The 21,657-nt window shown below is 53.2% G+C and overlaps 3 protein-coding genes across 3 annotated transcripts; 2 read left to right on the forward strand and 1 right to left on the reverse strand.

The window, feature by feature from the left end:
- Positions 1-6,608: 6,608 nt before the first annotated feature.
- On the forward strand, positions 6,609-8,786 carry CTHT_0061840 (uncharacterized protein; the record flags this gene model as incomplete). The annotated part of the gene is made up of 2 exons (XM_006696437.1): positions 6,609-6,668; positions 6,972-8,786. 2 exons carry the CDS (start codon positions 6,609-6,611, stop codon positions 8,784-8,786), a joined length of 1,875 nt encoding a protein of 624 aa, XP_006696500.1.
- Positions 8,787-9,894: 1,108 nt separating this feature from the next.
- Positions 9,895-13,109, reverse strand: CTHT_0061850 (uncharacterized protein; the record flags this gene model as incomplete). The annotated part of the gene is made up of 6 exons (XM_006696438.1): positions 9,895-10,525; positions 10,581-10,884; positions 10,951-11,024; positions 11,089-12,404; positions 12,468-12,949; positions 13,040-13,109. 6 exons carry the CDS (start codon positions 13,107-13,109, stop codon positions 9,895-9,897), a joined length of 2,877 nt encoding a protein of 958 aa, XP_006696501.1.
- Positions 13,110-15,048: 1,939 nt separating this feature from the next.
- CTHT_0061860 (GTPase activator-like protein) lies at positions 15,049-20,310 on the forward strand (the record flags this gene model as incomplete). Its single annotated transcript, XM_006696439.1, has 2 exons — positions 15,049-15,420; positions 15,478-20,310. 2 exons carry the CDS (start codon positions 15,049-15,051, stop codon positions 20,308-20,310), a joined length of 5,205 nt encoding a protein of 1,734 aa, XP_006696502.1.
- Between the last annotated feature and the right edge of the window lie 1,347 nt (positions 20,311-21,657).

Raw genomic sequence — 21,657 nt, forward strand, 5'->3', positions numbered from 1 at the left:
CTCACTTATCTCATACCTCTTCTCATAGGGTTCCTCACCCTGGTTGCTTGCATGAAGTGAAGGATCCAGCCTTACCGAGTCCATCCACTATTTTCATGAAGCCAACATTTGGCGTTCGCTGTACATGGGACGACTTCACTTCTTATCCACAGACAACTATCTAGAAGAGAGCAGCGGGCGATTCTGCAAATTTAGAACCTGTTACTTAGACCATCAGCTATCTACTTCAAATATTGACACATCGACCTCCACAGTTCTCTTCCAAGTGAATCGCAGTGCTTTTAAAGGAGTCGTGAGCTGTCAGCCGCTGCCCTTGAATGTTTGTCAACACTTCCACCGAGATCAGGTGATCTAGGTTGTCGTCTCCAGCAAGATCGACATACAAAGACGGCGTGTTGGAGATGGTCAAAACGATATAGCCCACCTATACCGCAGAAATGTCTTTCATCAACCCGGAACACACGGACATCATCCTAACACAATCGGCCCGGTTCCATAACCCTTTTCACATGTTTACTTGCCTATTACCAGCACCCGGCCCTGAAAGATTGCGTGGCCTAGCCCAGCTCAAACCAAGGAACCCACCAACCTGAAGGTCCTGAACTCTCCAACAAGCTGGATCCCGAACAGACGGAACCTTTTAGCTTCACCTATTCCCCACAGAAGTCGCCGAATGCCCACTACTTAAGCTCCCCGATCACAGGGACCCAGTTAGTAAGTCTTGGCTGAATCTGATATCCACAGGAACGGTAAAATCAAAGCTAATCACTGCTTTCCCATCCTGTTTCTTTCCTCGGAGCTTGGTTCCAAAATACGGCTAGCCACACCCACAAATTCCCACGCGTGCTCCGAAATCGTAGATATCAAAGCTACGACCACGCGGCGATAGCTAGCTCGGTTGTTCGGGTACGACAACTGTTACCGGTCTCCGAGCTGGTGCATTGCTAGTGACTGAGCCCAGACCCGTCGAACCGGAAGAAATCAGACGCTAAAAAAAGTGATGACCGGTGATCGACGCGTAGTTCGCTTGTTAGTGGGTTTGTTGGTGAGTGTCCACACTCGTGGTAGCGAGAAAGATCGGTCTGGTGGGAGGGGCTTGCTTTTGGAAATCTCCAGTTTTGGGCGTTGTAGCCTCCTCTCGAGGATGCTCGACGATGATACGGGAATAGGTAAATCTTGTAAAGCAGTTGATCACTCTGTATATGCTTAGTAGAAGAAGCGGCTGGTATCAATACGCACTGACGGAAGTTCTTGTTTAGTTTCTCCGGGCTAGCTGCCAATGGCCGAGCTATGTCTGCATCTCTGTATCCGTCCCCATCGCCAGACTTCAGCTAGGGTTGACGTTGTCATAGACACGCATCATAAACTCTTGCCTGCTGGAGAATCTCGGCGAAGGAAGGCGAATCTAGCGCAAGCAATTGATCAACCTCGAATGGCGCCGAACAGGTGGAGTGTCTGGCAACGAGATGAGTGGTGATGGTAGACGTCATTTTTACCCCACAGCCCATGCGGCTGCATCAATAGTGCCTCTCCTTTGGTGCAACTGGAATCACCTGCGGTACTGAATGTGAGGTTCTTTCGGTTCTCCAAGGCTGGCTGCACTCTACCTGCGGTACGCTGCAAATAGTGTACAACTAGACTTGCATACATCTTTTTCAGAGAGCTCCAGCCTCGTGTGCTGGTCACGGCTGGGTGGTCTGATGCTGTCAATTTTGACCCGTGGATTCACACACATCCAGCGGGTAATGGATGTGAAAAATCTTTGAACAGTCATTCTCGAACGGATTGTTCGGTCTTATGGCTCCATTCTCACATTCGTTGTGTGTAAAACTCTAACATAGCTGAAGGAGCAGGTCAACAAAGAAAAAAAAGGGGGTGGCAAGAAGCTCTTTGCGAAACAAAGTCTAAAATAGGTAGGTAAACTGTACGTGCAAGGTAAGGATTACGTACAGCCGTTACGCCAAGAAGACCCATCTTTATCTTTCAATTCCGTAAAGGATCAACAAAATGGCCGTAGAGGACAAAAAGACATCGAAAAGTGTTCCTGGCTACAGTGCTGGTGACGATGCAGCCAGAGAGCCACACAAATGGGGTCCAGCTGAGCAAGGGGATTTGTCCGCCTTTCAAAATCGAAAACACTGAAAGAGTTTCCACCATCCGGATTTCTTCCGTCAACCACATGTTACCACACAGTGGTCAAGGTAGCTTTAAATGCAACCTCTCATGTTTGGTTTCACGAGAGCCTCATTCCAGGGCCCAGTTGCGGACAGGGGACAGGTAACAGAATGTTATGAGCAAGCGATGAGAGTGATTCTTTGGGGGGTTATTGCGCCCTTGTCCGAGGCTTTGTTTGCTCCTCCCCTAAAACTCTTAAAACCGGCATTTTGTCAACGCTTGTTGGTGGCTGCGACGGGCCTCGCACGGCCGTCAGCGGCTCAACTCGTTTCGAAAGACCTGTTTTGGATAAGACATTATTTAAACGAAACGGCACGACGAAGGCATTCATTCCGTAGTTGCTGTTGCTCCCCCCTCACAACTGCCACCCCGATCGGACAATTATGGAGTGTGTCTCTCAGATCTCCCGACGGGCCCAACGCCGCCATTCCTCAAACGGGGGGCCGGTTGGGCGTGCCGAAGAGGGACGGTTGCAGCAGATCATCCGACCGGTCGCTAGGTCGCAACTGACACTCTAACTTGGCAGCTGGGAAGGTGTTAAAAAGTTTTTCCCTTTCATTCCGCACCACGACCTGCTTTGTGGTTTGCTGTCGTCGTCCTTCACCGGTACTTCAACGGCCGAGGTAGATCGGTCTTACCAGCGATGACAAGATTCTGAGGGGAAACACGTAGCGCCGGATGTCGCGGGGTCAAACTTTTGCAGATGCCTAAGTCTGTGCCGGCGTGGCATCTCGGAAAGTGAGGACTGTTTGCAGCTTCTACCTTACCTATGGCTTTGTCCTCGTCAAGGTCAGCGAGCTGCGTGAGAAGAGGGAGAATCCCCCCCCCCAAGTCTATAGGTGTTAACATTTGAGTTGGCGCCATTGTTGAGAGCAACCACCAGAACTTGGATTAAAAAGTGAGATGAAACAGCACTGGCCTTAAGATCAGTTCTCTAGCGACTGGAAGCTTGGGATAGAAGCTCTTCCCCAGACGGCCCCAGCTGGCTGACCATTTGGCCTCGCGAGATGGACCAATCAACCAGATGGCTCCCTGCAAGATTCTCTGCATTAGGATATTAGTGGGACCGATGCGCCGCTAGCGTTCAGACCGGGGTCGTGCAGGTATCCTGCATGATCGAAGAAACGCTCCAACCCTTCCTTCCCTTGTTCACGACAAGTCTCAACGCACAAGCAGAACAGATCGCGCCAACGCTCGAAATGTCCCGGTATAATACGGCTAGTAAGATGTCTTCACCGCGCGGGATGGAACGAAGTTGCATCCTGCTACTTATCGCTAATCTCACTTATCGCAGCTTACAGCGGCTGTCCTGGACGAGAGAAGGGGGCGGGCAGTGTAGACGTCTACCTATTCGAAGTTCTGTGACAGGCCGAGTCTTGGATTTACTAGCCGCAAAACTATCCGTATGTGTGGTTCCGATTTGCCCTCTGGCGTCACAAGACAAATCCCCGATGTGTCAAACGGCTCAACGTAACCCTCCCGTTTGTCAATCCAGTCTTTGGGGAGAAACGGCACATCTGACGCCACTCGAAGAGAAACTAGAACAACTCTAGCTTAGGTTGAACTCGTTGTGCGTTCAGAGCTTTGACTGATCAAAAACTCCGCACCTTTGTGTGACTTTTTGCTGTTGTGGCGTTTGAAGGGCTAGGAGATCTCCGTGAGCCTACACGACTTTCACGTTTACCCCATCCATTACGACCTCGTGCCTGAGGAAGTTTGAGCTGGGAGGTATTCCGGCAAGTTGATGATCAAACAGACTTCTGCAAGTTCTACACCCTTATCTGGCAGCTGTCAAAGCCCAAGCCTGCTAGTGTACATCCTCCGACTGCTTTGCCGCGCTGGGGGGCTGCCCAGGGGCAAACGCCCAGGGGTTACATCCACATCTACCCCTCACTCGGCCCTCTTCTCCTCGATCGCGATATGTATCCGGTGTATAGCAGCCATAGTGTACCAACTCATAATTGCTAAATGGCCGAGTGAAGGCCGTGTGGCGAGCTTGTGCTGCTCCGATCACATGCTGGTTTTGCCCCTGTACTAGCTATTCCTTCGTACCTTCGTTGCTCACACCCTGAACTTGTACAAGATCGATATGCAAGTAACACCCTTACACTGGGTATCTGCGGTCTTCCCAGTGTAGGCATGCCGAGCGTGAGATAGGCCCCCGTTGCACCAGGGACGAGACAAACGCAGAAAGGCGCTGATCCTTCGGGAGCGCAGCGGAAACGGCGGCTCACTTACAAACTTTCTCTGTTTTCTGGTTCGGTGGTCAAAAAGAATGAGACGTAAAACGTCTACTCAGGAACAAGCTTGCAACGGTGAGAGGAATAGAGTGGGGGAAAGGGTATGCCCAAGGCGCGTGGAAAGTCATGTGAGACCTAGTTTTCGCTTTACAATGTCCCACTGATATATGGATCATAACGATAGAAGCAGCGGACGAATTGAGGTTTCCGCTCATCTGCTTTCCGGAGACAACAGCCTCCGAACACCAGGAACTCTCAGTTCCAGGTTTAGGAGACGGGGGCATGCAGATTGATGAAAGAGTGCAGGAATAGCAGGCCATAAGAGCGTTTGAAGGTTACTGCGCAGAGTAGCATTCTTTGCAGCAGTCCAACCAAGTCTGAGAGTCCATATGCAGGCAGCGTGCATGAGCAATCTACCAAGACCACGAGACGGGTCCCTTCGACACACTTGGGCGCACGATGGCCATCGAGCTGACCTTTGCCCCTCCGTCACCTAGCGTGATCATGATGGCCGTTCGCCCGGCCGATAGCTGCGATGTGATGCCCCTCCTTGCCAACTTCGCTGATCGGCAGTGAATCTCGTCTGTCTCCGCACAAAATCTATGCGGGAGCCGGGAAGCTGGGGTCAAGCGATTGACGGTGGCTTTGCTGTTGCTTTTTATCCAGGTGCACGGTGAGTGAAGCTAGCCTTGATGAGCCTAGCCGGATGCCGTGGGAGCGTGAGACCCACGACGAGGACCCCACTTCATCGATTGGCGAGCTGCGCGGGGGTAGGTACATGCCTTTGGTGTTATATTACGCACTTTCTCTCAGGGAACTCATGGAAGAACGCCGGGCATGAGTCGCAGAAGTCCATGGCGCTCAGCTAAGAAGCTGTAGAGAAAACAAGGCAGCTGTAAGAATAAAACTAGGATTATCTCCATATTCTCGAACCTGAGGCCACTGACGCTTCGATTCTTCGCTCGATTCTTCGATGAAAGGGCTAATATTGGGTCAGCCCGGGTCTTGGCGCCAACAAACGTAATGTACAAGTTCAATTACCTGGGGGCGTAAAAAGTTCTTGTAAAATACATCCGCCTGTTCGTCGCACGGCAATGGTTGATCGACGTCAACCGGGCGGCTGCTGTCGCTGCAAACAGCCAACAAGCCTCTGATCTCCAGCAAGATCCAGCGTGATGATCCAATGTTGAGCTGCAAGCAATGACCCTCTGGAAGGGGATCGAACACCCAAGGCGCCGGCAATGGACTTTTGGCGCTGTTCTTTTTTGGCCCACCGAAACAGCCCTAGGGGACGTGGGCGTCAAGCCCGAAGGAGCAACCATGCTCGGAGATTGACCGTCTTGAGCGCTGAACAGCCAATGAGAGAGTAGCAGCGCGCTGCCCTTGTGGGGCTTGTGCCCCTAGGTACCTGATCCCCTGTTGCCAAACTCTCCATTGTGCACTGCACCTGCAGAGTGCAGACAGCTCCAAGTGCAGCACCATTACAAGTGTGCAAGTGTGTGCAGTGCCCACACTGCTCACAGGATGCCTGTCCAGGGAGGCTCCAGGTGCGGATACTGACGCCGCGACGCTAGCACACGCTGCACAGCAGGCATGTCTCGCTGGAAAATGGCAAATACCACGCCTTGGCATGACTTTTCCAGGTTGCCTGGTCCACAATCCATATCCAGGTCCTGGTCCTGGGCTCCAGCTTTCCAGGGCACCAGGCCAGGCGTCTTTTTTATTAATCTCGCTCCAGACTTTCCGGCCACGCACACAGCTCTCTTGTAACCTAGCGAACCCCAGGTTTCGTTGTGTCGTTGTGGTTTTTCTCTTCCTTCTCTTCTGCCCACGTTGCCTTTCCTGCTTTTCCTCTGCCGGTTTGGTCAATCGCGAACGCTGTGTGGGCGAACGGGAAGCTTTGCTATCGACGGCGCCGACATCAGTGACGACTGCGAGCTCCGAGTGCCACGGAACCCCTCCCCCTTTTGCTTGGATAAGAGATAGGAAGTCTCCACCAGCGTAAGAGTGCCATTGCCGGTTACTATCAGCCATCCTGTCGCCCTTAAAACTGCCATTCGGTTGTCGCGACTTGATGCCTCGAGTATACATGATGCGTCTGCTTTAATGGCAACCGCGTTTGACTACGACTACCAGAGGGCGGCGCCCTTGCCGTCTCCTCTGCCTCTTAGGCGTAGAGGAAGCATTGCGACAATGGAGGGTGCTCTCACTGTGCCCCCTGATCGTACCATCATTGGGAGAGCTGCATGGAAGGTAAAACTCCATCTCGAGGTGTCCATGATAAGGTGACGTGCAGCCCATTACTGACTGTTATATCGAAGACTCGCTGGGTCATTGTTGGGCCTGCGTCCCGAGATCCATCCCTTCCTCCTCCAGGGTCTCGCTCAAAGAATGGGTCAACCAAAGAGGCTCTGAAGCTTCCCACGGAGGGGATCTTCTTATCTGTTTATAAGGCACAGGTAAGGTTTTACAGCTTATCGAGGGCTTCCTCAACCTTCTGGCATTCAAGCTGTGGAGTATCGTAAGGGAACTGTCTTCTCACCTTCGCAACCATAGGAGGATGTCGAGCCGATACAACAGTTCTCGGTCACCTCAATTGCCGATTGCCAGGTCCAAACACTGGCGCATCGAAAGCAAGGACCTCCTCTTCCGACACTGGTTATCAACATTCTCCCTGACCCCGTCTTGGACAAGCTCCGGAAGCGGCGCTCAAGCCGCACCGCTACCTTTTCCTCGTCTTCGAGAGATACAAGCCCGACGACCTTGATGTTCCGTCCTGGAGATGAGCGCTACACACTGAACGATTGGGCCCGCTTCATCCAGCAATTTATCCAGCCACAGCTTCTTGACCGAGTCCCTATGAGCCCGATCACCCCTGGCTCTCCGTCTTTCATCAACCCCTTCGCACCTCGCCGGGAACTCAGCGATACACAATTCAAACCTGAAAGTGGGAGCGAGAGCTCACGACAAACTTTCTACCCCAAGAGTGCCGGTCAAGCTTACCCGCCCCGTGATCGGCCTGTGACGTTCTCTGATACCCCGAGTCTTCGTTCGAAACGGAGCGATCTCTCGTCACAGACTAGTGTAACTCAACCTCCAGTATCTCTCCACAGCTACGGTTCTATAGTCCCTGCAGAACTTCCATCGCCGGCAACTACGATTGGGGAATACCAGGGTGACTTCATTGAGGGATGGACATCTGCTCAGGGGAGATCATCCGCGCTTAGTTCTCCTGTTAGGGGGCGCGACAGCGTCAGTTCACAACCGCCGAGTTCACTGCCTCCGATTGCGGACCCTCCCGGGCCTCGAGAGACAATCTTGGATAGGGCCTTCCAGTTACGCCGCATTCCCGGTTCCGAAAACACAAACCCAGGAGACGAGAAAATGAGCTCTCTTGCTCGTTTCGACGCCTTGATGGCCGAACTCGAGGAGAAGAGGAAGAAGCGTGAAGCCGAGGAAGCAAAGCTCCGGGGCGAAACCGCGCCGCCACCACAGCCGGCCCCAGAAACACAAGCGCCTCAGAGTGCCTGGGATTCGGACACCGATGATGATAGCGACGGCTTTGTTGGGGAAGGGGAAAGGGATATCGAAGACCGGTTCTCAATGCCAGAAACGAGCATTCGACGAGCCCCAGATTATGTCTCAGAAAGATGCGAGCCCCCTCCGAAGAACCCAGCACGGGCCCGGAGAGCACCGCCTGCATACAACCATGAGGCTCTAATGGCCTTATCAGGCAACGGTCCCTCAAGTCGGCCACAGACTGGCTACTCGAAATCTCGCAGCAACCGCCCAAGCATGTCTCAGCGCACCCACAGCCAGCCACACCTCGCCACGATTCTCGCCTCTTCAGCCCGCCGTGACGGCGCGGTTCCTTTCCCTGCCTACGCTGAGAACGACGACACCTTCTCTAGCATTACTTCCTCCCCACCAGCCACACGACTGCACCGCAGCTCAACCACCACAGGCACTACCTCATCTTTAACCCCTCACCACGAAAAACGTCTCTCAACCTCCTCCAGCAAGCGCCTCAGTTTCTCCGAATTCACCCGCCGCCTGAGCAGCAGTACCAGTAGCCTGTTGATCGTCCAGTCCAATACAAGCGGCAAGGATGGGTCAGCCGCCAGCGGCCGCGCCACGCCCAGCAGTACCCGGCAGAGCATCGTCAGTGATGGGGCAGACCACCACTCGCTGATTGCCCCGCAGTCACCGCCGCAGCATCTGCATCATTTGCATCCTCGGGCTGGCAGCCTGTCTGCTCATCGGGAGCGGGCGCTCGAACGGGAGCAGTCTGCTGCGAGTGAGCGGGCGGAGAGGTATGGTTGGAGGGGGAGTGTGGGAGTTTTTGGGGCGCCGGAAGGGAATTTCCTATAAATGTGAAGGGGAGTGATGCTTTGGATACCCGACTCGACTCTGGTCTTCCGGATACAACATTGACGAATGTATCTGCTGTGTTTATCATCCTTTGGATATTCTTTTTGAACTGTTTTTTTTGGCGGATCTCAGGAGATGCTTGACGATACACTACTTCATCCTACCCTTTTTACGACTTCTGTCCATCATTGGCATCCTCTGATACCTTCTTTGGATCTTCATCGACACATTTACCATCTACACTCTTTATTCCAGCCGACATGTTGACGCCTGCTTACATGCTTCGTTGATGTTGGCATTATTTTTCTTTTTTTGATTAACGAACTGAGATTCTTTTTATACTTACCACTTGTTTATGATACGGTCGTGCACCATACGTAGCACACTCTCATCATCATAGAAATGTTATTCTTTTGACTGACAGGAAGGCAACATGGGAGGTCGCTCGGCAGGCAGGCAGGCAGGCAGGCATTTGGAGGATAACTTTGGATGGCTGGCATATTACATTACTTTTATTGCATGTGTATATTTGAGTGAATTGGCATGTAGTGGCGTTAATGTTAATTGTACTTTGGATACTGACCATATTATCTAGCCTGAATGTTGAAGTGAGGAAATGAGAGCACCTTTGGAAAGACAGCATCGTAAGTGTCGATAACGAAGCCGTAGACATACCACCGCAGCACTCGTCGAACAAACATGTAGGCAGGTCGTTTCCTTTTCCCCGACTAGATATCTGTTTTCTTTTAGGTTATTCATGTCTATCTGCTCCCACCACCCTTTTCCAGGTGAGGTGTAACCAGGAAGGAAAGTTACCAGAACCTACACATAGCTAGTATTACCGTACGTACCCCCTAGACAGCAGCGAAAAATACTTTATGACATTCCCACACACACCCAGACAAGTCCACAGTTTCATGGATTTATCTGTCAACCCGTAGCCTTCCCATCCACCCGCCCTTCCTGACATAGTCTCCCAAACGCCACGGTACGTAATATCGATCCTAGACCCTCCCTCATCCGTCCCCATTCCCATCCCCAGCCTAGCTTTTTGTATTCCCCCAGTACTCAAACACCACAAGTTACTTCACACCTCAACTCCACATCCTCAAGCCAGGTACGGCACCAAAGCCGCCTTCGCTTCCGGCGTAAGCCTGCTTTCCACAAACCCAGCGATCTTCCCGCCATGACGAACATTCGCGTCCTTCAGATAAGCACTAACCCACTTTTCGACCTCCAACACATCGGGGAAATCGTCGCGTGGGCCACGTTTGCAGGTATTCAGCGGGGTAAAGCCGACGCCAAAGCCGATGTCATCAACATCCGCCTCGTTAACAATCTCATCACCAAATCCGGCCGTGACGCGCGGCGGGTTCTTGAGCAGATCAAGCAAGTGGTTGCAGGTGAAGCCCCAACCTTTCTGGTAGCGGTTGGCGAAGGCTTCGGAATCCCCGAGGGTCTTGGAGTAAGAGATGACGCCCAGCTTGCGGTCGACAGGGCGAGCGAACTGGCCGGTGGTGGGCAGGATGACAGTCAGGTAGAAGGGAGTGAAGACGTTAGCCTGGATGGACTCGGCGTGCCGGATGAAGTAGTCCGCACCCATCTTGGCCTCGATGCCACGGGCCGAGACGAGGTGGTAGAAGCGGGCGACACGCTGCTTGAGAGAATCAGTTGGGTTGGCCTGCAGGCGGGTAAAGACCAGAGCGATGATTTCTTTGAACCAGGGCTCGAGGATCTCGCTGTTTCGGGGTCAGCATGAGTTGCCATTGGGAGAACAAGTCGGTGTGCACTTACCCGTCGAAGGTGCCGACGATGGCTTCGAGAACATCAAAGGCGTTCTGCTCTGTCTTTTTGCCGTTCAGCAGACGCTGGAAGATGCCAAGGAATGTCTCAAGCTTGCCGCCGGCCTTGATCTCCTCAGCAGCCCTCGGAATAACGGCGGCGATGAATCGGCTCAGAGGCGGTACATTGCCCCTTTGCTCCCACCAGTTGGGAGCTAGGATGTTCTGGATGATGACCTTGAAGGTCCCAGGCACATGGCCAGACGGGTTGAGCTCAAGCAGGAGAGCAAAGATCTGGAACACGAAGGGGACGAATTCTGAAGCGGCATGTTAGTTACACTCGAAGAAGTCAAGAGATTATCACCTTTATTGCAACAACTCACCGGAGATATCCTTGTCGAGGATGTAGCTGAAGGGCTCCCAGAGATGGGCCAGCAGATCCACCCTAGGGGAATTGCTGCAATACCTGTTCTCAGGTTAGTCAACTGAAAGTCTGGTAATAAAGCCTTTAAAATAGTTACCTAACAAGGGCGCCGATAGCCTCAAAGTGGTAGTAGTAGAAGCGTGGGTTGCTCGGGTTCTCCCGGATGACATTGGTGATCTGGATGAGATGGTTGAGCACGCTCTCGATACCAGAGTCGATGATGCCATCCTTCATGACAATCAGGACCCTCATGATGCACCTCATCAAGAACTCGTTTTCCTGTAGCTTGGGAGCTGAGGTGTCCTTCTCGATCAGCTTGAACAGGTGCTCAAGGAGATCCTTGGCAAAAGGCTGGATGTCACTACGAGGGAATAGGTGCTGGCCTTGTTCATCCGTGAGGAAGAGCACTCGCTCGACGGCAATGGCAGCATAAGTGTAGACAACGTAGTTGTCTGAAGCAAGATTCTGAATGAGAGGCTGCATCGCAGCAGTCCACTGAGCCTTATTAAGCTGGCTGCGGAAAGTATAGAGGTACTTGATAGCATCAACCTTGGAAATGGCATGCTGGGTGTTAGCCAGCAGATCAGCAGCAATATGCTGCTCGAAGAACTGGACAATGTCGACATGGCTGTTGACCGTCTTGACGCCATGAGAAGCAGTGACCGCACCCTTGGCAGCAATGGCCAGGAAGAGATAAACAGCAGTGTCCTTGTCCTTGAAGTCGGTCCTGCCCTTCTCCAAGTATTGATTGATGTGCACGAAAACAACTTGAGTGACCAGGTCCTCGAAGTTTTCGAGAAGCTTGCGCAGGAAGTCGGTTGCTGCCCTCCTCCTGGAGTCAGAATCCGAGCCTTCCAGATCGCGGCGGATGAATTCAATCGGCTCCTCCGCGAACATGTCGAGATCGGACTCCCTCAACTTCACATTGGGAATCACAACTTTGAGCACGATCTCATTCAGGATCGAGTGGTTGTTGAAAGCCTCGGCGTGGCGCCGCACCGAGGCAACAGCAGTCAGGAACTGCATGCCCTTGCAAGCCAGGATGTCATATCTCGTCTTCTCATCGAGGTTTGAAACCAGGCCCCAAACGTCATTCGCAAACTCAGGAACGAGATGACCGAAATCCTCGTCGTACTTGTTGGTGAAAAGCTGGAGAACATCACAGATGTCGGCCTTGAGGGTCTCGAGCGGGGTCGCTGTATCCTCTTCGTCATCGAATTCATCTGTCTGGTATTTGTAGACAAGGTACTTGTGCAGAAGTAGGCTGATGGGCTGTAGGTGGGTTTCAATGACAGGAGGAAGGTCCTGGCAAGACAGGTCGTACAAGAGTCGGACAAGCAGGCTCATCGTCTCAAGCCAGCCCTTGAGCGCTGCTACATTGGTCCCGTTTGCTTGGATTTGCCGGTCTGCGAGCTACGTTACTGTCAGTATCTGGTCTATCGTGTCGGTCGTTCTGAAAGGGGAAGTCGGTCATACATCCAGCAGCTTGATAAACGGTTCGCCGAAATGTTCCACGACATGGAGAATTTCGCGGTTGAGGTCGTTGGATTGGAACAGTGGCCGCCACCGGACAAAGATAGAGTGGGCAACTTCCAGCACACCGTTGGTAACCTTGTAGTCGGTGTCGGAAAGACGGCTGACAAGGTCCTGGACCAGTGTGTCCCAGCGCTCCCAGAAGTCAGAATCGGCAATGATGCTGATGGCCTCGCCAAGCTGGGTCTGTATTGATGGCGGGGACGAGATCATCAGGCCGACCAGTTCTTGCTTGATGGTCTGAACCTCGTCCAAAGGAAGCTTGTAGTTGCCTTCTTCGTCCACATAGTTGTGACGGATGAAGTTTTTAAAGGCCAAAGCGGCGGCCAGACGGGTGTTTGTTTGGAACGCGGCATTGCTGACGATCTTGAGGAGAGAGAGCGAGTATTGAGGCTTCTTGGCCTCCTCTTTCAGCTTGTTCTCAGCTGCAACGTGAAAATATCAGCATATATGTTGACCAGCGACTCACTACTCGGTTGCCCGGGGGAAAAGGGGGGGGGGGACGCTTAGCTCACCCTCGCGATGGGTCTGCGCGTTCAACGTCTGGTTAAGCAGACCCGCGATCAGGTCTAGACTGGAAGCCATGGTGGACGACAATGCTGGAGGTAGGAAAAACCAGCTACTTTGTAGTGAGGGAGGAGAACAAACGGCAAACCAGGGGCAGTCAGATATTGACGCTGGTGGTAGCCGGGAAGAGGGTCGCGGTGTACGGCAGCAAGCAAAAACACCCGAAAAACGCAACGGTAGTTTGGTTTGGTTTGGTTGCTGGGATCCCCGCGTAGCCTTCTAGAAGAGCTGAGAGCCAGGCATGCGAATCGCAAAGCAACAGAGGGACTGGCTTCCCGTCAAAGTGGGGTCCAACGCGGTGCCTTCCGTGGGGAGCAAAAAAATTGGTGGGGCCGAGCATTGTGGTGCCCCACTGCAAAGTTCACGGAACAGTGCAGTCAACCAAGATTGGAACTGTGTAGGTGGCAGTGATTCCATATTGGTCTTAAAAGAGAACTGTGGGCTTTGTCTTTAATTGATCAGCCAGCTAGTCATATGATTCACTTCAAGAGACTTTATTTGTCTATTGGGGAGGAAATTATTTTGAGTAAACATGAAAAACGGCCGATCCAAAGCAGTATTCACATATGGGCCTGAAAGCTCAACCGCTGACCTCTGAGGGTAGAGACAGTACGAGGCACGGTAATGAAAAAGGCCATTTTATGGCCAATCAACGACCCTTCCTGTCAGGCAGACCCCACCAACCCAGTCAAGCTCTGCCCCAGATTCATGACCTTTTCGAAGCTGCGAGGGTGATCTTGGGCAGAAGCGGACACCTCCGTCATCCACCAAGACGCCAAGCCGATGCCCGATGCCCGATACCCTACTGGCCGAATGGAACCATTTCGTTTTATTCTTGGTCTTTTCCCTTACTTGCAGTGACATTTAGGCAGGTGATCAATCAGTTCTGCGGCCTGTCCAGAGCTAAGGTCAAGCTCAAATCGTGGCACATCTCGGTCTTGGTCACTGCTGTCCCAGAAGAGTCTCTACCCCCAAGGCTTCCTTTGGCTGGGATCCCAGCGTGCCACCAGGCCAATCATTTCTGCGCCCACAGTCGCACACCTCGCATTCCTACCCGTACATCTGCTACCTACCTATTCCATCGATAGAATTTTCACCTCGTGGTGTGAAGGTGGCTGCAAGAGGCCCTGATCTGGGCGGGGAAACTGGATCTTGGAACACAACACTGCGGGCATTCATATCCCTCAGGCTTGGTGTTATCGGGCTGCCAACTCACAGCGAAGGGAGCCAAGCAGCCAAAGGTTGCGTGGTGCTCGACTGACCCGAGTGACCCTCACTGTCTCTGGCTAGAACCGCTGCATCGGCACTTGGGGCGGGGAGAGCTGCAAGTTGCCAGCCGCGAGCTGTTTCTGTGCCTGACGTTGGGGCGCAACGGCTTGCGGAATTCAACGTCTCGTGGATTTTTTATGCAATAGCACCTGCATCTTGTGTGTAAGTCGCTGTCTCTTCCGTGTTGTGTCACATGTTCCCTTTACAAATTTTTGTCATTTTTTTATACCTGGGTTGGGTGATCATCCTCATAGCAGTAGTTGACTGCTCGCTTACCACCCCTTTTAACATCTTTCACCTCCCCGAGTCCATGTCTTTGTATACTTGTTCTTGTTCCCGCTCCCGTTCCCCTCTCTGCTCCGAGAAGACCGCCGACCCGCTCAACCACATCGGCTCCGGCCCCGCTCATTCTGGCATCCGCCACCCCGGCTTGTCGACCGGTCGACAATCTCCCCCCGTCCTCCCACAAGCTGCAGCCAGTTGCATGCGGCTCATGCAGGTCCCTGCATTTCGAACGACCTTCGATCTTCTCTTCTCTTTCGCCATCTGCATCTTAACTGCTATCGACCCCATATTCAATATATCCTCTTCTTTCTCCCTGTCCCTTCGGTTCTCTCCTTTATACTTACCTCGTCCCTTCTTTTGGTCGCCTTGATATGCCCTCTCTGCTCATGAAGTGGCCGCTGACATGCTACGTCGTCTAGCTGCCTTTGGCCACCAGGCCCCTAACGAAGAGCGGCCGATGTCGCCTTCTCCGGGAGAGGAGCAGCCTCCGCAGGAGCCCCGGACTGTAAGCGGCCTTGCCGGCGTCTTCAAGGGGCTTGCGGGCGGCGGGAAGACGAGCAAACCGCTGCCTCCCATCCCGCAAGTACCTCCTGTCGTGGGCTCTACTGCCCTCGGGAAACGGCCAGATGCTGTCTCCCAGGCAGTTTCTTCGCTCCAGGGCCTCTCCCCTGAGCAGGCCGACCTGGTTGCAAAGCTCAAGAATGGACACCTGAGTGAACGAGTACTTGCAGCAAACAAGCTTCGGTTCGCCGTCGTGGACTTTCCTCTGAATCCGGTAAGTTGCTAGCATATAGGCTGTGTTGATTCCCCCGTTCGAAGCTGATAACAGTAGGTTCACGCCATCTGGCATGCGGCCAAAGACATGATCCACCCGGAAAATCCAGATAATGCTCGCCAGGCGTCCTGGGAGCTCCTCATAGAGTGCGTCAAGTATCCAAACTCGACGGAGCTCGAACGGAGCGAGTATTTTCACACCCTTACCGGTCCAGCTCATTCTAAGGACTTCTGCTACCAGCTTGTGGCACTCGAGCAGCTCACAAATCACGGCCGCAATATTGCCGGCTTCTACTATGAAATGTTTCCTCTCCTGACCCTCTGGCTCAACCAAGCCTACAGAGCCGCGAGGGATGCCCGAAAGCTGGCACTCGCGCGTGGAGCGACTAAGAACTCCTCAAAAGGCAAAGCGCCGGCCTCGCCCGAGGATAAGAACTTGTCCCAGCTATTCGCCCTGGTCAAGGATGTCATCAAGTTTAACTTCAAGTTTGCGACAGATGACGTGATCGCAGGCCTGATAGATATGCTCCTGAAGATCTGCATGCTCACCAGCGTGGAAGACGACCTGAGGGCCTGCATCCACGTCATTGAATCTCTTGTCACCTTCGGCTCGATTCCAACCAATAAGTTGAAATACTGCATCCAGGTACTCAGTTCTATCCACTGCTTGGTCCCCAGCCTGCAGAAGGAAGCGTGGCACACGATTTCGATCATCTGCCGATCGCATCATGGCCAGTCGACGGTCCGAATTTTGCTAGACTTCCTCCGATCATACTCGCCGAATCCGGATAAGAATAGGGAGAAGGACACGGTCAGGGATGTCAGGGGCGCACTCTCTGTTCTTCAAAAACTCCTCAGGAAGACCGCTGAGAAAGGCTATCCGCAAGTACCTTTGTCCCTTCTCGTCGGCGGATTGGCCAACGTTTCCAAGAGCAGCTCTACGAGAGTGGCCACTGAGATTCTCAGACTGATCAACTCCCTGTTCCATGGCCGTGAGGGCAACATTAATCCCATCTTGGTCGAAGAGCACTGGGAGCCGATTTTCGATGTAGCTGCCCAGTGTGCCACAAAGGCTGTTACGCTTCCTCCTGCCGACGCCAGCGCCTCTCCCCTGCCGACAGTGGCCAAGGAAGAGCCGGTGGTCGAGGATAACGTGTCGCTTCAATTGAAGCATCTCATCCTTCGCGTCGAGAATCTGATTGTCCACCAAGGACCTGAACTCCTTCAGCGAGACGACTGCATGAAGTTTCTCATCAGGGTTCAGCATGCCCTTCCTGACTCGGCAGCCGCTCTCCTCGTTGGTTACCTTCGAGAAACGCGCGGCTGCTTCCCGTCCGAAATTGGCTGGAAGGAAAACCTCAACCTGATACTGAACCGGTTTTATCTTAACCGGGCTAGAGACCCCCTCACTCGAATGCGTGCTCTCGAGGTTGTCGCCGAGGTTTACGATTTTCTGTGCCTGGCTGAGGGCCTCGTCGAGCAGGAAGTGGTTGAGGAACCTGTGCAAAGTGTGTTGTCTGGTTTGGTGGCTGAGGATGATGCCCTCGTTCTGCAGGAAACTGTCTCGTTTTTGGTTACAGTTGCTCAAGCAGCCAAGCCCAGCCTATTCGACGATGTCTTGAACGGCTTCAAGGCGGTGCTTCATAAGGAAATGTCCCGATCTCCGGCAAGTGTGCAGTCGTCTTCTTCTCGGAACTCACCAGCCCAGCAGACGCTTTCTGTCGGCCCGAGCCTGTCCAACTTGGTTACCAGGGGATATGTTCAAATCTTCCTACGGACCATGAATGTCGAAGCATGGAAAGCCGTTAAGGCGTTTACGGCACTCGTGCATGTTGCGCGATCCAACTCATGTGAGCTGGATGCCCGCATCACAGCGATGAGACTCCTGTTCCGTTTGCGTGCCGATGCCGACAACCAGGTGTATGTCACACCTCTGATTGAGAACGAGAGCTTAGCTGGCACGCTATACAGGACAGAGTCGTCTATGGCCCGCAAGTTGGCCGACGAAGCAGCACAAGCAGGCCGACTATCGAGGCCTAGCATCGCTAACCGTCCAGGCCGCGGTCTGTCGTTCTCTCAGGGGCAGACAGTAGAGCGCGGCATTCCAACGCGATCGGCCTCTACACCGAAACCAACCTCACACGTGGCTCAGAAACTCTGGGTTGTTCCGGACGTAGACGCTTTGCCTGAAGCTCCTCCAGAGGCACCAAGTCTAGTTCTTCTGTCACACAAGGAAGAGGACTCGGTTGGCCAAGCTGAAGCTGAAGTTTTGGACATGAGCTCATGGCTTGACGCGTTGCTGAGCCTGTTCCATCACGGTTGCGACTGGGAGGTATACAGCTTCATTCTTGTCCATCTCCCAGCCCAGCTCAGCAATCATCCCATCTTCCGTGGCGCCATTCCACATATCCGGGAGCTCCGACGTCTCCTGTGTGAGATGTTACGAGGCTGCACCTTCCAGGAACCACCGTTTGTGTCGGGTCTCCGTCGCACAGACGTGGCAAACTGTCTCTACCATTCACTCACCATGATCCTCAGCTACCACCACCATTTCTCGAAGGTTGACGAGGACGATATTGTTCAAACGTTTACGCATGGCATCCCAGACAAAACAGCGAAGACATGCATCCACGCCCTCTCCGTCTGCTGCCATGAACTGCCCATGTCTGTGAGCAAGTCTCTGATCACCATCCTAGGCAGGATGTCGCAAGTCATCACGCAGCCCTTCGTGGCTATGCATATCCTCGAGTTCCTGGCCTGCCTGAGCCGTCTCCACTCCCTCTACTCTAACTTTCGTGAGGACGACTACCGTATTGTCTTTGGCATCTGCTTCCGATACCTACAGTATGTGCGTGAGAAGAAGCATGCCATGCGTGGCAGCATTGCCAGTGAGCCGGCAACACCCAGTGTCGCGTCTGCAAGCCAGCACGATGTCCTCGGGCACCAAGCTACGGATGACCTTCCGCAATACGTCTACGCGCTGGCTTATCACGTCATCACGTTCTGGTTCCTGGCCGTCAAGCTTCCCGACCGGCCAAACCACATCGGCTGGATTGCCAAAAACCTGTTTACAGATGTCGACGGATCGGCTAGCAATGAGGAGCAGGCACAAATCACGCTCGATTTCATGCAGCGTGTGGCATTTTCAGATGCCTCCGACTCAGCTCAAGATCCTCTATTCAAGGAAGAGTACTTTGGGACGATCCATAAGAAGCGCTGGATTATCGGGAACAGCCTAGTCACAATTCGGCAAGCGAAGGACAGCAACTGGGCTGAAATCACTCGTCGGTATCCCTCAGGAACGTCGTCCTACGCGGTGCGTGTCGAGTTCACCCCTATGCCAGGGCATGCAGCTCCTGATGGCTCTGATGCTATGGCATGGGATGGGCGCTTCCAACAGGGAATCACCATCTTCCCCAGCCATCTGTTAATGCAGTTGCTCGCCCCAATGCCGCAGATTTATGACCCAGCCGTCCGCCCAATCCCTCTCCCTGATGAGGAAGCCGTGGATCGGGCGATCCGGAGCTTTGATCTCAACTCTCCAGTTGACGGGCACAAGGTCGGCGTCATCTACATCAAGGAAGGACAGACGCACGAGACGGAGATCTTGGCCAATACCATGGGCAGCCCCGACTATCACCGCTTCCTTAAGGGGTTGGGTGCTCTGACCAGGTTGAAGGGTGCGACCTTCAACACCCAGGGGCTTGACCGGGTGAACGACATGGATGGCCAGTACACGTATTGCTGGCGCGACAGAGTCACAGAGATCGTCTTCCACGTGACGACCCAAATGCCAACGAACCTGGAGCACGACCCACAGTGCATCATGAAGAAACGGCACATTGGGAACGATTTTGTCAACATCGTGTGGAATGACTCTGGCAAACCATTCCGCTTCGATACTTTTCCATCCCAATTCAACTATGTCTACATCGTCATCACCCCTACTCCGAGAGTGCCCTTCCTTGCAGCTCGTACAGCTAGGAAGGAGGACGATGACGAACAGCGCTTTGTCATGGTCCAGGTCATGTCGCAGCCCGGCTTCCCCGAGATTTCCCCTGCAGCTGAGCCAAAGATCATCAGCCTGAAGGCACTCCCCAGCTTCGTGCGGCTGCTTGCTCTCAATGCCTCGGTCTTCTCGCTCGTCTGGGCCAATAGGGAAGGCGGCGAGCACGTATCATCTTGGCGTAACCGTCTCCGCGAGATCAATCGCCTGCGCGAGCGCTACGGCCCCAAAACCACCGGCTCAGGCGGCGGTGGTCCCCTCCAGGGTATCTCGCCCTCCCCTCCTCCTGGCATCCAGCATCACGCCCATAATCATCAGTATGGACATCAGTTCCATCTAGGAGGTTCCCATCACCATCACCAGTACCAATTCCATGTCCCGTCCATCACCCAGCAACCGATGACTCTCGACCTAAGCGGCACCGGTAGCCCAGGAGGACCAACTCCCTCGGCGCCAACAGGTCCCGGAGGCTCAGCCAGTGGCTCCATCTCCGGCCCCTCCTCCCGCCCCTCCAGCATGCCCCTCCGCGACAGCATCAGCATCAGCTCCCTCCGTCGCTCCTCAGTCGCCACCTTCTTCACCAACAACTCGTCCAGCACGGATCCTAGCACTCCCGTCTCTGCTGCCGCTCCCGGCCAGAGCCAGGGGCAACAAGGTCCCGGAGGTCAGCCGCATCGGTTATCAGCGGGGGCTGTGTCGAATCCGGCGAGTGAGAGCAGTATTGGAACGGTGGGGACGGGGGTTACTACCGTTAGTGGGGGTACTGAGGGTACGGGAGGGACTGGGGGTGTGGGCATTGTCGGGGCGACGCAGTATTTACAGCCTCCAGTGGGCACGACGGCGGAGGCGTTGGTGGAGAGTGTTGATTTTTCAAAGTGGACTTAGGCAGAAAGTGTGCCTAGAGGGACGTTTGCGATATTGTGACTGCCATTTCATGGATGCTCAGGAGGTTGGTCTACGGGTAGACGGGATGATGGACAGGACAATCGGGTGAAGGATGGATGGATATGGCAACAGTCAGGTCAACACGAACTAACTTTGGGAATCTTATTACAGAAAATGCTTGTACTATGACCACATGTTGCGGCTATGTACAGCTTTGGTCTTTATCTTGGGTTGTTTGTTAATATTTAGGTATTTTTCTGTTGAATCTAACTTTTCTCTGCCTTGTCCGGCGCGTGTATGAAGGAGGTTGTGAAAGACTCGAATGTATGGGTCCTACCTAGCTGAGGTATATACGGAGTTGGCCTCAGGGGCCCAACCTCGCTCTCAGCAGTGCGAAAGTAGATAGGTATTGTAACCAGGTTCCTGCATTGACAAAAAAAACTCGGTCATCGTCTGCAATTAACACCATAGCCGCCGAGTTTTCCAGACCTAGATACGTCCATACACCTACAACAAAGCCCTCATGGTCAATACAGTACATATCTCATGACCAGGCTTCGTGAATTACCTTGCATTATCGGACCTGCGGCATTTCCCCATCCATCTATTATTTTACCGAGAACATAGGATCATCAAACAAACACCTTAAGCACATGATGCTCGTCGGTCTCATCGTAATGGCCACTCAGCCCAGCCATAGAGTGGGAGTGGTGATCAGCCATTTCCCAGACATAAGTGGCTTATGAGACATGCATGTTGACCGAGATGAACCGTCGGTCAGATCTTTCTCTTGTTGTTGAGAGAAGGGACGAGATCGAGCTGCTGTGTGTGAAGCTGGAGCTGAGGCATATACGGGCGGTTGGTGTTGACATTGGAATACTTTTTGGTCGACTAGGTGGCCCTTGTACATATCCCTTGGCTCGGTATTTAAGCCAATATAATAACTTGGAGGTGTCCTAGGAATTCTTGCATGCCAAATATATCAGCTTCTAGAAAATTTGGATGGGGGAAGGGGTTCTTGCCTTTTTTGATGTCCCCCTGTTTTGGCCCCCAACATCTTAACTTCCGGACTCCGTCTTCTTAAGATCCTTCTTACACACGCCTTGTTCATCCCTCCTGGCCGATACGCCTTTAACATGCGGTCACTATTTTCTAGCACTCGACTTTCAAGCGCAGGTAACCACATCGAACAGAGGCTCTCTGCCGTCAATGTGACCAACTGAACCACAAAATGCCCAGCCAACAACAAGCGACGTTACACAACGTCCATCCTCCTCCTGTACGAGGAGCAAATGCCTGTGCATACATCGTTGAAATGTCTATGACTCCACGTTCTCAGGTAATTAC

Source organism: Thermochaetoides thermophila, assembly GCF_000221225.1.
Source record: "Thermochaetoides thermophila DSM 1495 unplaced genomic scaffold scf7180000011821, whole genome shotgun sequence".
Classification (NCBI taxonomy): Eukaryota; Fungi; Ascomycota; class Sordariomycetes; order Sordariales; family Chaetomiaceae; genus Thermochaetoides; species Thermochaetoides thermophila.